Source organism: Hyaena hyaena, unplaced genomic scaffold (assembly GCF_003009895.1).
Source record: "Hyaena hyaena isolate Hyena2069 unplaced genomic scaffold, ASM300989v1 scaffold_228, whole genome shotgun sequence".
In the NCBI taxonomy this organism is placed as follows: domain Eukaryota; kingdom Metazoa; phylum Chordata; class Mammalia; order Carnivora; family Hyaenidae; genus Hyaena; species Hyaena hyaena.
The window spans coordinates 1,035,595-1,051,826 of NW_024080860.1; the positions used below are offsets into that span (position 1 = coordinate 1,035,595).

The 16,232-nt window shown below is 46.9% G+C and overlaps 1 protein-coding gene and 1 long non-coding RNA gene across 4 annotated transcripts in view; both read right to left on the reverse strand.

Annotated features, from left to right (window-relative positions):
- Positions 1-9,519, reverse strand: part of YWHAG (tyrosine 3-monooxygenase/tryptophan 5-monooxygenase activation protein gamma) — a 29,244-nt gene extending 19,725 nt beyond the window's left edge. Inside the window, exon 1 of the mRNA XM_039243514.1 lies at positions 9,223-9,519. Within this exon, the coding sequence (XP_039099445.1) occupies positions 9,223-9,309 (87 nt within the window). The 5' untranslated portion in view covers positions 9,310-9,519. The remainder of the gene's footprint in view (positions 1-9,222) is intronic.
- A 300-nt stretch (positions 9,520-9,819) lies between these two features.
- LOC120239321 lies at positions 9,820-12,722 on the reverse strand. Of its 3 annotated transcripts, none has more exons than XR_005530402.1 (3): positions 12,651-12,722; positions 12,318-12,407; positions 9,820-11,314 (listed from the first exon to the last, which is right to left on the reverse strand). It is a non-coding gene; the product is annotated as an uncharacterized LOC120239321 (long non-coding RNA). The 3 variants fall into 3 exon arrangements; XR_005530403.1 differs by having other exon boundaries at positions 12,629-12,722; XR_005530404.1 differs by lacking the exon at positions 12,651-12,722 and adding an exon at positions 12,527-12,567.
- Positions 12,723-16,232: the final 3,510 nt, after the last annotated feature.

The window sequence follows — 16,232 nt, forward strand, 5'->3', positions numbered from 1 at the left end:
CGTTGCAGTCCCCCAAGACACTACGCCAGCATCACTTCTGTAGGAAAGGGCCCCTGCAGTCCAGTGTGACTTCTATGCCCTCCATTACTCTATTACGCTGTTACTATACCTGCTTGAAGTTTACCCCGTTATTTTCCTTTCTTCAATAAATGGATCCGGTTCCAAAAATCTCAAGTTTTAAACGGCGGGGCCTTCAAATGGCAAAAAATTAACAGAATGGCAGCATACCCATCTAAATTCCTGCCAACATCATTAAATTGGTCCGCCCCATACTTCTGAGAATGGATGCCAAGCCAGGACGCCTGGGCTCTGACAGCTATTACGTATGCTCCCTATCTACCCACCCATCCATCCAAACACCCAGCAGGATTCTGACCTTAAGGCAAAAAGGACTTTTAAAAAATGCTTGGCAAATAACAAGGTGAAACAAAAGCAAAGTGTGTCCTCAGCAAGTCCGCTGGGTTCCAGCTCTTCTATCAGAAGGCTCTACCTCCCCTGCCCTCAAGAAAAAAGGCAGTAAGAAAGGAACCCCGGTCCTTCCCCCAAAGGTAACACATCAGGACCGTCCTCTGTCCACTCAGGACTCAGCCAGGCTTTTGTCCCCCTAATTAGAAAAGGCCGATGGCAGGCAGCATATGCATGCCAACTGAGGAGAAGCACCTCTCTTAAAATCAAGGGACGACTGAAAATCAGCCACCATCTCGATTAAATGCTTTAAGCAAGAAACTACTTTGCAGGTGGCCAAATTTAAATAAACATAGGGAGACCTCGCTGGTAACTTGACCATTTACGGCCAATAAGGGGTCATTTTAGGTAAGAAGCCATCTTCCCAAGATAGTAAATCCCAAGGGGACCAACAAGTAGGCAAGTACGTAGATAAAAAGATTGACTGCTATGCTGACATGTGGTGAAGGTTATGGGCAGGTTTACTCTGCTATTCATCTCAACAGAGGTTTTGAAATTTTCCGTATCAGTGTTTTCTTTTTATTTTTTTAACGTCCTTTTTGGGACACCTGGGTGGCTCAGCTGGTTGAGCATCCGACTTTGGCCCAGGTCATGATCTTACAGTTCGTGGGTTCGAGTCCTGCGTTGGGCTCTGGGCTGACAGCTAGCTCAGAGCCTGAAGCCTGCTTCAGATTCTGTGTCTCCCTCTCTCTTTGACCTTCCCCTGCTCACGCGGTCTCTCTCTCTCTCTCTCTCTCAGAAATAAAACATTTAAAAAATAAAAACATTAAAAAAAATTAACGTCCTTTTTAAAAAAATAATCTTCACACCCAACATGGAGCTTGAACTCGTGACCCAGAGATCAAGAGTCCCATGCTCTTCAGACTGAGCCAGCAGGCACCCCTAGTGTTTTCTTTTAAAAGGCAGTCATTCCAACCAGAAGAAAGCAACAAATAGGAGATCTGCTGCTAGCAGTCAACTTTTCCCCCATTTGACTTCATTTTTTTCTTCCTGTAGTAAAAGGGCAATAGGGCATCCTTGAACTTTGAACCATGTGTATGTAAGTAATACCTCTTCAGTTACACTTTTCACTACTTTTAAGAAAACACAGTACTACTGATAACTTCTAAAGCCTTAAAATTTATACTTAGCTGTTCTTCCAAAAATTCGGCTTTTGGGCCTCTGTCCTAATATATAAACTGTGGTCGAAGCTTCAGACACAAAATATTCATGGCAATACTACCATAAATTTGGAAAGAGGATAAATGTTAGATAAAAATACAATTATGACACATTCACAGAATTATTCAGCCACTGAACATACCAGTAACAGAAGAAAAGCACCCTGAAATAATGAAAGTCAAGGGAGAAGGCAAGGTACAAAAGCAAACCTAACCCCCACAGAAAAAGACATGATGGCTATATCCCTGCAGGGGGAATTATGGTGACACCTATCTTTTGTTCCCCAAATTGTCTAGCATCCTGAAGGCCAGACATTTGTCATCAGCAGTCATCCCCATTGAGGACTCCAAAGACTCCCTCCGAAGTTAACAGCATCCCAGGGCACATAGGTGGGTGGCTCAGTCAAACTCCTGACTTTTGGCTCAGGTCATGACATATCTCACAGTTTCTTTTGTTCAAACCTGGCATCGGGCTCAGCGCTAACCTTCTGTGCCCCTCCCCCAATTTGCTGTCTCTCTCAAAATAAATTTCAAAAAATCTTAAATATTAAAAAAAAGGAAATTAACAGCATCCCCAAATTCAAGATATTTTGCAATATTCCTTCCCAAAAAAAACAAATTAGGGGCGCCTGGGTGGCTCAGCTGTAATGCGTCTGACTTTTGTTCAGGTCATGATCCGAGTTTGTGAGCTGGAGCCTAGCATGGGGCTCTCTACCGTCAGCACAGAGCCTGCTTCAGATCTTCTGCCCCTGCCCTCAAAATAAATAAACTTAAAAAAAACAACAACAACAACTAGGGGCACCTGGCAGGCTCAGTTACAGCAGCGGCCAACTCTTGAACTGAGGGCTGTAAGTTTGAGCACCCACACTGGATGTAGAGAGGACTTAAAAATAAAATCTTTTCTAAAAAATTTAAAAACCTAAACAAAACCCAAAAAATTTAAAACAAACAAAAAAACCCAAGAATATTCATTCTCCACTACCCACTTGTTCCCAATGTGCTTTTCCTTGCCTCAGGATGGTCTTTTCTGAGCCTTTCTTATGAATTCTCCTTGCCCTTCTGGATTGGGTCATTTTCAACTTAGCAGAAAAAATTCAGTGTCTAACATCTATCTCTACGACACAGATGTAGTTAAAAAAACTACCTAGCTGGGGCGCCTGGGTGGCTCAGTCGGTTGAGTGTCCGGACTTAAGCTCAGGTCATGATCTTACGGTTCGTGGGTTCGAGCCCTGCATCGGGCTCTGTGCTGACAGCTATCTCTAACTCTCCCTCTCTCAAAAAAAATAAATAAAACATAAAAAAAATAAATAAATAAAAGACTACCTAGTTATGGGTCATATGTAAACAGTGGAGTATCACTTGGAAGCAGCGTCCATCCCCCCACAGCCTACCCAGGTCAGGCAGGAAGGGTGCACTGGCAGGGAGCACGGGATTACCTGCAAGGCTGCCATCCAGGCTGGGCCACCAGGGCTCCGACATATCCATTAACTAGTTCTTGTCAGACTGCTACAAAAGGAGCGCTGTCGATCTGAAGAGTCCTGAACTGAAACAATTCAGTCAAAACAGTTTATTTCCACATCCTTAAGGCACTACTACCAGGGACCACAGTTTCCTAGATCCAAGTTATTAAAATATGGTAGCTCAGGTGTCATATTAACAATTCCTTTCAGAATGCTGAAGAAATTTAAATGATCTATCTTCCCAAAACAAACCCGTGTCTTTACAAAAAGCATTCTTCTTGGGCCGCCTGGGTGGCTCAATCGGTTAAGTGTTCAACTCTTGCTTTCATCTCAGCTCATGATCTCAGTTTATGGGATCGAGCCCCAAGTCGGGCTCTGCACTGACAGCCTGCGGAGTCCACTTGGGATTCTGGGTCCTTCCCTCTCTCTGCCCCTCCCCCACTCGCTCTGTAACTCTCTCAAAATAAAACACTGAAACAAATAAAAATGAAAGCCTTCCTGATTACCTCTCACCCTTCTCTCCACCACCACAGCTGCCCTGCACACTTGGCTGTGGGGGAGGGTGGCTAAGGGATTCCTCTTGAGCTCCTGTCATTACATGTGCAGCTGCCCGCTGCTGTCACTGTCCTATTCCCAGCCCTGACACCCGTTCTACTAACAGAAATTACGAGGAGAAAGCTGACACTCCACCTGGGTCCCACTCAGTTCGGCTTTCATTGATCTCTCCAAAAATAAGATATTAATTACTCCAAAGATTAAGACGAGGAGACCGAGGAATTTCTTTGGTAATTTACTTTCTAAACCTCATGTTTAAAAATCTCTGAATGTGGGGTGCCTGGCTGGCTCAGTTGGAAGAGCACGCGACTCCTGATCTTGGGGTCATGAGATCACTTAAAAAAAAAAAAACTTTAGGGGGGAAAAAAACCCATGTATGTGAGAACACGCTCATTTCCCTTTACCTACCCACAACCCAATTAACACTACGCAGCTCATTAACAGTATTCAACTTACGGAAAGAAAAGGCTCCCTCTGTGCGACACACCCTTACAGGTGAAATGTTGATGAAATTTTAGCTTAGACTTCGTCAATTCTTTAAAAAAGAAAAAAGACTCATGCCAAGTCCTTAAGATGTAATTTTTATTGTTGCTTCAAGATCATGGGACCAAACCAATATTATTTAACCATGTACCTTTCTTTAATCTAAAGCTCTCCTTTGGGAACTTCTACTGATCATTTCTCACAGAACGGGGTTTTGTGCTACTCAAATCTATAAATTAGAAAGAACAAACTCAAGGATCTCTACAAGTGCCTGATTTAAAGTAGGATGATGTGGTGGTAGTGAATCAAACTCAGCTGATACCTAAAACTGAATTTGGAGACGACACGAGAAAAAGGATTATGAAAGGAAAAGGCCATGAGGCAGCTGGTACTGCTACAACCTACAAAGCAGCAAACACAGCCTCCTGATTATAACCTTAAATACCTGGTTAAGCACTAACAGAACTTAGAAAATAAGACAAAAGACGGGGGGGGGGGGGGGGGNCGGGGGGGGGGGGGGTTGACTGGTTCAGTCATTAGAGCACGTGACTCCTGACCTCTGGGTCCTGAGTTTTCTCAAACAAAAGACAGCGGTTTCTGTGTGATGTTCCCCCCTATGACTATTAAAGATGGCCTGTGCTTTTCTTCTTCCACATCCCATGGAATCTGATAGCAATACAGAGAAAATCAGATGCTCTTCCAGATAAAAGGGATTAAGGCTGGTGATTATGGGAGGGACAAAGCTCCTGGCAGCCTCAGAGGCCAACAAACGATGTGGGTAACATCATATACACGGGGCTCCTATCAGTTTGAAAAGCCCACCCTCTCAGCACCGTGCGGTGTTCATTAGGGGCCCGCTGCCACACAGCACAGAAATCATTTATAACGAAGTCAGCTCTGGGGTGGAAAATGAGTCTTAGCAAGAACCCGGCAAAATTTCCATAACCTCCAAACGGTTAATAGTTTGTTTCAATTTCAGATAAAATTGTTCTCATTTATTTGCGGGACCATCATATGGTTTTTACCACATGCTGGAACTTCTTCAGCAGAAATCTAAACCTAGCTGAGACAACTCTTTTTTTTCCCCCAATTTATGCCGAAAAGGTTCGGATGTTAGAAAACAAAGAAGGATCCCGATTACCAGTGGCTGTAAGCTGCTGCGGTTACTTCATTATTGACACATTCCTGAATCAGTAATGTTTTGAAATCCAGCCAGTTATAGCCAAACCATCATCCCTTTTTAGAAACAGCACTCTCCCAGTTTTTCAGCTAGAGGGGACGGTTGCACAACGTCGAAAATGTGCGAAACGTTACTGGACCGTGCACTTGAAAACGGCTGGTTTCACGTTACGTTGACTTTTACCTCGATGAAAATAAAATTATTTTCTCTTTTGAATGATCCAGAGTTAAGCTTAATAGAGAAAAAGGCTTCCCGCCAAGTACTAGGGGATGAAATCCACGCCCCCCCCCACCATCCGCAGTTAACCCAAAGCTCTGTTAACAATACACAATTTAGCAGCACCTTTTATCTTGACAGAATTCAAAAGATCCATGGGAGGTTTTTTAATAATTATAAAAAGCACTTAATCGTCATTTCAGTTACTGCAAAAACTACTACATAAAAAGCCAACTGTTATCTGTATTCTTTCCACCCCAAGGAAGAGAACAATTGAAACCACATGACTTAGAATAATGGCTGGCAGAACTCCACCTCTGAAGTCTACAGAGGTGTCATTACTCCATTAGCCATAATGGCTATTGATCTAGCCTCCTGTAAGGGCCAGTAGGAAAAACACAATATTTAAGATAGGAAGAAGTTTCAACTATATTGATTCCAGAAAGACTTTTTTTTTTTTAATAGAATTAAGATGGGCTTTTGCAAGCAAACCCCCTAATCCGGTCACTTCCAAGATGAGGAGCCCAGAAGCTTTTCTCCCTCCCCAGACAAATACTAGTAGCCTACTTCGATTATTAACCTCCCGATAGGCTATTAGAATCCGAAGGACAGGACAGAACCGTCTAACAAGAAACATCTAGGTGTTTGTTCTCTCCCCCCTTATATGGAAGAATACACACTTCTTTTAAAAAACTAAACTGTAGGGCACCTGGGTGGCTCAGTTGGTTAAGCCTCCGACTTTGGCTCAGGTTGTGATCTCTCTATTCGGGAGTTCGAGCCTGGCGTCAGGCTCTGTGCTGACAGCTCAGAGCCTGTTTCAGATCTGTCTCTCCCTCCCTCTCTCTCAAAAATAAACAAACATTAATAAAAAAAATAAACTTTGAGAGTGCCTGGCTGGCTCATTTGGAAGAGTGTGTGACTCCTTCTCCTGGGGTTGTAAGTTTGAGCCCCACACTGGGCATAGAGATTACTTTTAAAAAAAAAAAAAAAAAAAGGAAAAAATCCAACACTAAACTTCCCTTTCTTCCTTCCCAAAATACTGCATGCTGATTTTCATTTCTATTGTGTCAGATCACCCACACACAACTTATTCCTCTGTACAGGCCCCAATGACATTATTAAGATAATTTCATTAAATGCAAATAAACTTAATCACTATTAGGAAGACTTTAGCCTTGGAAGAGTGCTCACTTGAGTGACAGGACAGAGTATTTTTCTCTGTGTCTTTCTGTCTTTCCCAAATTCTCCATGAGATGATTCTCATAGACAGGGGAGGAATCCAAGTTTTCGGAACAGTTACTATTTTCGAGCACCTGCTACATTTCTTAATCCTCACAACTTTTTCAAGGGGATATTGACCTATTTTACAGATGAGGAAAATGAGAGTCAGAGGTAAGCACACTTCCTCAGTAAGTGTGTTTGAGGAAAGGTCTGCTTTATTTTACAAGTGCCCTTTCCTCCACACCGACAAGTACCAGAAGCACAAGAGAACTTTTGCCTCGTGTTTTGTAACCAGTTCTCACTAATGTTACTGAAAACGACCCCGCAGGAAGTCAGAGTTTTTTAAGATTTTTATTAACACCTGCCAAGTTAATAATCTGCAATAAACCCAAGCATACAGCCCACCCCAGCACTATGATTGTGACATATTCTTGCTTAAACTTCTATCTTTATTCCACTATTGTCGAATTTTAACAATGAGACAAATGTTTAAAAATACAAACGTAGCTTATAAACTTTTGTGAGTCAACTAGAAATTGGAAAACCAACTGGCATATCTAGAGGTCACTGCTTTGTATGCCTAAAGGTAAATAATATTCTTATTTTTTGGACCAGTTCTTATCTGATGGATAAGATGGAAGTGCTCAATTCCACCTGCTTATCTGCTAATTTCTGCATTACCTTGGACAAATGCCATTTGCATACTCCCTACCAGCCCTTAGGTGCATTGCAGCCTCTGTGTCATTGTGTGACATCACTGGGTTGCTATGGATATAGGTGCGAGGTCACTCACTTTCCTGTGAAACTAGAAATATGGAAAAATTAGAAAAGTCTAAGTAACATGAACTAAACATATTTCCAACACTAACATCTATTAAAAGCAGAACTTCTCATTTGAGCTTTAGAATGTTTTACGGTAGCATATGTGGCCAATACATTAATACAGCAATACCCCCCATTTCAGAATCAAGTCTCTTCCTTAAGGAGATAAAAATCTTTTTTTGGTAAAGTAGCTGGCTTAAATAAAAAAGCAGCGGCATTGTTATCTTTTATGAACTAGCAAACTTGTTCAGGAATTAATCTGGGATATCTACGTTGCTTCATTAAAAAAAAATTGAACACGCAAGATACACTCCTGAATCCACTTCACGCTGGAGATGCATTTTAAAAACCTTTGTTACATAAGACAGGAAGTTAAATGTTAAGACAGTGGGAGACCTAAATCATTAACCAGAGAATTTTCCATGTTTGATTTCATAATGCTCAATATTAGCCCCTCCTCTAATATCAAACTCCTCGATAGCCCATTAGATAAATGTAGGGTTACTGAAAATGGTGCAATACAGGCAGGAATCTGCATCCCAGACAAAATGCGACAACTGGTGATCAGTATTCCCTTTTCATCAGCATGAGGATGCGCTAGCTTTTTTTTTTTTTTTTTAAGCCTCAAATGTATCTAACAAAACAAATTATTTTAAAAAAAATCTTTTTTCTCCTTTAAAATTAACTCCTCCCAGCCTCCACCCAGTCTAGGCTCTCTGCAATATGACAAATGCAGAATCTTCTAGAATGACTTGATACTGCCTCCCACCACTGCTTTGTTTGCAATATCAGATCAGAGGGAATATTTTTTTCAATTTAGAGGAATTTCAACAGATGTGTGCCTGTATTTTAAAAAAAACGGCCATTTGTCACAAATTAAGCCTGTCAGCTAAATGCATAACCTTTATTTTAAAGACATTACCTACCCTTTTCAACACAAAAAACATTAGGAAAAAATGGAGATGACATGTCGAGAACGATCAATGAAAACACTAGCGAGAAATACGTTCCCCCCAAGGGTATAGAGAAAGAGAAGCCTTTTGTTAAGAAAAACGTGAGAGCAGCAAGGTTTCGGTTTTGCACCATTGAGCCCACGTTTTCAGGAGAGCCTACGGTTTTTTTCTAGGGAGGTTCTAAAGAATCTGTCAGGAGAGGCAATGGGGAAGATTTGGGTGGGGGGTTGGGGGGGTATTAGAAAACCAGGAGACCTGATGAGTGAATGGGAAAGGCGCCGCCCAGACACCAGGGAAAGAAAGAGGAACCGCATCCATGCGGTCCCCCCGCCCCCACGCCCAGGCTGGGAGGAGGGGAAGTGGGGCACAAAGGATGTTCACGGCCCCCGCTCAAGTCCCCAGCGGACCCGGAGACGCGGGGGCCAGAGACCCCGATCCCGAGACCAACCCTGCAAGATCCCGCCCCAACCGGAGTCCGGGGAGGGCCGAGAAGACAGCGCCGCCGGCCCGGGGGGACGCTCGGGGAGAGGCCGCGTCACAAACCGGGTCTCTAACGCTGCCGGGGCCCTGCCCAGCTCCCCGAGTGGGTGGGGAGGGGCAGCCAACGCTGCAGTCGCGAATGGCGACTAGTCCCTGAGCGGTCCACGCGAAGGCCCGCGTCTGCGAAGGGGCTGGGGCGAGGCGGGGGGAGGGGAGGAGAAACTCACGTTCTTCATGGCCGCGGCCATGTCGTCGTAGCGCTCCGCCTGCTCGGCCAGCCGGGCTTTCTGCACCAGTTGCTCGCGGTCCACCATCTTCGCGGGCTGGATCGGGCCGGGTGAGGAGACCGGGACGGCCTGAAGGGCTCGGAGGGCGGCTACGGCACGGTTGGAGCCCGTGTGTCGGAGAAGACCGACCCACGAAGCGAGCAGCTAAGCGACGGCGACGGCGGCGACACGGAGGCTGCGGATTGAGCTGCGACCGCGGGACCAGGCGCAAGGCGGCTGCGGCTGCTGTGCGTGCCGCGGGCGGACAACCCCCTGCGGCCCCGCCCACGCCGCGTGACGCAGACGGTCCCGCCCACCCGCCCGCGCACCCCGCCCCGGCCCCGCCCCTCCCGCCTCTCGGGCTTCCCCTCCCCAACTCAGCTTACCGTAGCTTTCTGGGCGTCCCTCTCTCCCTCTCTACCCCTGCCAGTGCTCCCCGTTCTTCACTTCACCCCGGTTCCTGCGCCTCAGCTTCTCCAGATTACCCCCCCCCCACCTTGCCCCTCACACCCCCCGCCCTGCCGGGTGCCCAGCGCGTGGGCCCCTGGGAGTCGTAGTTTGCGCAGCTGTGGGGTGATATGTTGGAGACATCAAGGACAAAGGGGCGGTTAGGACTACACCTCCCATTGGTCATAGCGCGCGAGCGGAGGTGAAGGGAGGGGGTTCTAATTCCGCGGCCACTGGGGACCCCTGGCGGGGACTGAGGCTGCTTCAGTCTTAGCGAGTGCTGATTCACGGCCCCGCCCCGTATTCACCGAGAAATTACGACGGGTGGGGGCCAAGACCTCAGCCCTAGACCCTGTCTCAGAGATACAGTAGCAGCAAGCCAAGGAGGGTCAGAGGAGAGGACTCGCGTCTACCTTAGATACAAACTTGCCAGGGTAGTGCCCGCCCGCCGGTGGGTTGAGTCATGGAGTTTAATATTGAGAGCTAAACTGTCACCTTCCCCCACAGGCTTCCATTTCCCCACACCCACTTTGAGGTTCTTGGACGTGATGAGGTGAAAACATGGAAGGACAAATACTGGCGAGGCATACTGGTTAATTTACAGAAAGGATGCAGCTGTCTGCAGGCTGACCCCTGGGGAGCTCCTTCTTCCTCTCCAGGGTGGAGTGTCAAAGGTTCAGTTCTGTTGCCAAGAGCCTACTGTATGCTTAACAGAGGTTATATCTGAGCGTTGATCAACCCTTCTCTCCCCACCTAAGACCTACACACTGAGGTCAGGCTGACAAATTCTTGCTCATATGCTTCCATTTTCAACATTCCCTGTAGCTTACACATCCATAGTTTTGACTGCACATTTTATTTGCTTCATGTTTTCCCCAACGATTATCTGTTGAGCGCCTACTGTGTTCCAAGCATTGTTCTAAGCAATGGGGTACAGCAAGGAACGAAACAGAAAAGCCCCAAGACACCCCCTCCCCAAATAGGTAAGATAAATATGTAGAGTATGTTAGGAAGTGATAAGGAGTTAAAACAACAACAACAGGATATGAAGTGTTGTGTATGAGAATCTAGAATGAAGGAATCTCTGAAGGAATATTCCAGGCTCTATGCTAGATGGTAGAGGAAGAGGGCACAGAACCCTGCCCTCAAGGAATTTAGAATGTTTTAAGTGTTGTTAAGTTTTGTTTGTTTTGTTCGTTTGCTAATTCTTTCAGGCTGGTTAGGAAGAGGTTCTGAAAAGCTTCTCCAGGGAGGTTGGTAACATTTCCAAACCTGCTCTTAAAGGATGTGTAGCATTTGAGAGCCTGAAAAGGACACACAGGCAGCAGGACTCAGAGGCACGTTTTTTCCCTGACATATTTATTGTTAGGCAAAGAATCCAAAGTGTTTGTTGCCTTAAGTGATGGGGAGTGTGGTTGCGGATGGAGTCGGGAGCCAGAACAGGAGGAGCCCTGAATGGCCAGCAAGGGAGTGAAGTCCTTATCCCAAAATAAATAGGAAGCCTGTGAGAGATTTTAACAAGAGCAGAAAATGATGAGATTTGCATCCTGTGTCCATCATCGTGGCCTCCTCCACAGCGCCGCACAGCGCCTGGCACGCAGTAAATCTGTAGAACATATGATGTAAAGAAGTGAATTAATGAATGCATGCGCTTCAGGGAGGCTGCCCTGGCAGAAGTGGAGGAGATGCACTGAGTGGGGAAAAGGTCTAGAAATTGCTCTCCCCACCACCGATATGACATCTGGCCCCTTCTCTCACTACAACAACTCAGCAAAATGCAGTCCTGCTGGTGAATAAACTCTCCCCCTTCCTCTATCTCTTACATGAGTGTTCGCCAAGTCATTCCTCTTCCTCTCTCGGGCATCACAGGTCCGTGGCCATGAGTCCTCATAGCCAACCCGGCTTGTCCTTATGTGCGTTAAATGTGTCAATGATTCAGGCCCCAGATGCACAATCTTGGGAACTTCCTGGCTCATTTTCAGACTGCCTCTCTGACCTCGCCACGTCAGTTCCTTCCCCAACCAGTTCAATGTGCATTAAAATAATAATAATAATAATAATTATTATTATTATTATTATTATTTTGAAAATCCAGGCCAAATCTGGTAGGGAAAAGAAAGCAGATGCAAAGAAAAGGATGTTCCGAAGCCAAAGAGGAATGACATCTGCAGTCCCACATCAAAGCTTCCCTCCAATGGTGCAGGGGAGAGCTGGCCCTGCCCTCCTTTCCTTTTTGATTTTTTTTTAAAGACTCTAAGCTTAAAGCTGCAGCAGCCCAGCCGCCCCTGGCTGTTGAGAAGGCTGCTTCAGAAGTATAGCGACATTACACACAGCAAATGGCTTATTCTTCTGGCTTCTCTCTCCACTGCCTGCTATTGCTGAAAAACACCTGGAGCAGGGAAGTGGAAAACTAGTATCCTGGCTTCTGCCTGCTCCCCTCCCCCCAACCCACCGCTCTGTGTGCAAAGCCTGCCCCTTCTCAGGGTTTTAATTTCCCCAACTGTGAAGTGAGAAATCAAACTGAAGTGAGCTCTCAACGCCCCGCCCAAGACAAAGTTCTAGATTCAGCCTGTTCCCCTTCTTTAGCTATGGCAACAGGGAATCTGTACCTGCAGACCTGGGAGATGATTCAGTCCCAAGGGTTGAGAGGCTCAGAATCATCCATGTTTTGTCCACCAGGAAGCTGAGACACGGAGAGGCTGTATGACCTGACAAAGATCACACATCAGTGACTGAGAGCCTGAATTCAAACCCAGGAAGATCTTCCAGGCTCCCAATGGCAAGGACACCCTTCCCTGCCGGGGCTGTGGGGATCTACCCTTCGGCATCTGCTCAGGAAGGGAGGGGCCTCGCCCTCTGGTGATGGGCCTGACCCAAGAGCCCTGAGCAGACACCCTGTAAGGCTGACCCTCTGCCCCACCTCCGGTACTGGAGGACATGACCTTTAGATGCATGCTCTCTGGCTGAGCTGGCAGACAGGCAGGCCCCGCCAGAGACATCAGTGTCCTGCTGTTTCTGTGTGGTCATAAATCACTGCAGTCCCATCCCCTGGCTCCTGGCTTCCTCCTGCGGCTAGAAAGCTCCCTGATTGGTGGGGAGTCAGCAGCAGCAGCAACATCTTCTGAAATGGACAACATTCCCCTTCTTGTCCTCTGGGAACACTTCCCTGTCACCCTCCTCGCAGGTTGGGCTGTGATGGGGCAGAGCACATCACAGATTCAGAAGCAAAGGACAAGAAGAAAATCTCAGTGGGTTGTCCACCCTCCTGAGGAGAGTGGGGGCAGTGAAGGAAGCCTTTGCCGGGAGGCAAGACCCACAGGTTGAAGCCTTGACTTTCCTATTGATCTTGCTGGGTGACCTTGAGCAAGTCACTTGACCTCTCTGGGCCTCAGACCATCCATAAAAGAGAAGAATTGGGTGGATGCTTCTTAAGATCTTCCAGCCTGTAGCAACGGCCTGTCAACTGGTCTGCCTCAATGTCTTCCTAGCCTCTCCGGTAAAAGATCTGAAAGATCTGGGGCGCCTGGGTGGCTTAGTCGGTTAAGCGTCCGACTTTCGCTTAGGTCATGATCTCGCGGTTCGTGGGTTCGAGCCCCGCGTCAGGCTCTGTGCTGACAGCAAGCTCAGAGCCTGGAGCCTGTTTCAGAGTCTGTGACTCCCTCTCTCTCTGACCCTCCCCTGCTCACGCTGTTTCTCTCTCTCTCCTAGACTCTCTCTCCTAGAAATAAATAAAAACATAAAAAAAAAATTAAAAAAAAAAAAAAAGATCTGAAAGATCTTTCCAAATATATATCCCATCTTCTTCCCTTGCCTTGGCTCCACCACACCTGTCTCTTCCCATTGCTTATGGGCCAAAGTCTCTTTGCTTTAGCCTAGAGTTAAAGGCCTTTCCTAAGGGCCCCTACCTTCCTCTCTAGTTGTGTCTCTCCCAGGGCACTCGATTGGTATTTCCCAGCCATGTAGCACCCTCTTCCATCTCTGGGCCTTTTCAAAAGCTGTTCCTTCTGCAGGGAACTCCTACACCTACCCCCATTCAATCCTTACCTATCTTTCAGACTCAGACACTGTAAGGTAAACTGAACTGCTCCCTCCTGGAGCCCCCACTGGCTCCTATGCTACACATTTCCAGCAAGGGGGTTAAGTCGCCTTATTACCCTTATATGCATGAGTCTGCCTTTCCTTGAGGTCTTACAAACGGATTCCTTTAAGACAGAGACCCATCTGAGTCACCTCTGAGCTCCAAGCCTAGCATGGAGCAGGTGTTCAGGGCAGTTTGGTTCCAGGAAAGGGACTCTCTGCTTCGAGAAAGGATTGACCCAGTGATGGTCTAACCTCTTGAGGATTTGAAAAGTTTTACCCCAAAAGCAACGGTCACGACCAAATTGCAGCAAAAACGCAGGAAAGCAGAACAGTAAGCAATCCCAGGAGCCAGTAGGGACACAGCCAGAAAGGATACTTTTGAAGTGCATCCACACAGGATTTCAAAGAAGGGCCTGTGGACATGGGGGTCACTACCAGCAGAAATTCTCTGTTCTGACTCCCTGGCAGCTGACCACTCCTCACCAAACTGGCTTCCCTGTTCTCAGACCCAACTCTCAAATCCTGTAAAATCTCCTATAAAGAGGAAGAGGTTGAACAGTCTAATATATCTTTACTTTTTTTTGAAGATTTCATTTTCTTTTTTTTTTTTTTTAAGGAATCTCTACATCCAGTGTGAGGCTTGAACTTATAGCCCTGGGATCCAGAGTCACATACTTCATCAAGCAAACCAGCCAAGTGCCCCTGATATAGCTTTACATTTTTAAGTTTTGCATTCCCCTAAAAAGAACCAACTTCAAAATTTACCACACCAATGGAAGGTCTGTCACAGGAAAAAAAAAAAAAGTGTCATTTTCCCAAAGAAAGAGATAAACTGTACCATTCTCAAGAGATGGGCGTTCCTGAGGCACCTGGGTAGCTCAGTCAATTAAGCATCAGACTCTTGGTTTCAGCTCAGGTCATGATCTCACGTTTCATGAGTTCGAGCCTTGCATAGGACTCCACACTGACAGCGTGGAGCCTGCTTGGGATTCTCTCTCCCTCTCTCTCTGCCCCTCCCCAGCTTGCTCTGGTGCACTTTCTGTCAAAAAATAAATAAGTAAACCTTTAAAATAATAATAATAAAGGGAGGAAAAGAAGAGATAGGTGTTCCAGAGCAGAGGAGCCTGAGCTAGAATTTTCTCCCAAAACTCAGCTGTGTGAACTTGGGCCAAATGCTTCACCCATCTGGACCTCAGTTTCCCTACTGAATCTTTTTCTTTTTAAGTTTTTTTATTTATTTATTTTGACAGGGTGCTAGAGCATGAGTGAGGGAGGGGCAGAAAGAGAGAGGGAGAGAGAGGATCCCAACCAGGCTCTGCACTGTCGGTGCAGTGCACTACACAGGGCTAGAATTCATGACACAATTGCTCAACCGACTGAGCCACCCAGGTGCCCCTCCCCAGTGAATCTTAAAGAGAAATCTCCACCCTGCTCTCTGAATCGTATCGTGATACAAACATATTCTTTGACTTGGTAGAGGGGTCTGAAGCAGTGTTTTGATGCTTGGAACTCTAACGGACTCATGGAAAACTGATAGTGACTAGGCTGGTGGCCGCCCACCAATCAATCACATGGAGTGAGGTGAACCTTTCTGCCTTTGGAGGAGTGCAAGCTTCAGAGAGCCCACCAATTCCTGCTCATCTCAAGGAAGCAAGCTGTGTGGTGATGACATGAGCGGTTCTGGAGAGCTTGGGACAGGAATCAGAGGTCAAAGGCCAGCAGATAAATGCTGATTCTCAGCCTGGGTGGCCATCACTGCTTCCCAATACCTGGGGTTGGGGGAGTGTGTCTAGAATACAGAGTCCTAAGTGTAGCTTAGACATCCTGGGTCAGAATCTCCAATAGACGGGTCTGGGGACTTGTATGCTTTCAAAGCTCCCTAGGGGATTCTTCCTACCACCCATGGTCTGCCAGGGTACCCTCAAGAGCCCTGGCGACTTTGAAGGAGGCCAGGTTGGGTTGCCTGGAGAGGAAGTCAAGCGGCCATGAGGCCTTCTGATAGGTGGCGGGAGAGGTGGGGGAACTGGCATTTTCTCCTGTTGGCCTTTCTGCAGAGTCAGCCCAGCACTAATGCTTCCAGAGTGCAAATCCCACTTGATCATGTAACAGGAACGCTCGTGCTGACACAGCAGGTAGTCGGGAGCCCAGGCTGCACCAGGGGACAGACGCCCCGCACCAACTCCTCACTCCGAGCCCGGGGACAGGCAGGGGCCAGAGGCACTCCCTCCATGCCAAGCCTTGAGTGAGCCAAGACAACTCAGGAGCATGGGGCCCGCAGCGCGCTCTGGGTTTTGGGCCCAGCCAGACTTCCTCCCTGTCTTCTTGGAGTTTGGGGTTCGTAACTGGGAGGGACAGCCGAAGGACCCTTGTTAGGCCAAGAGAGGATTGCCTTCCTCATGCAGCACCCCACCTCCGGGCGGCAGCCCTGGCTAGCACACACCTCC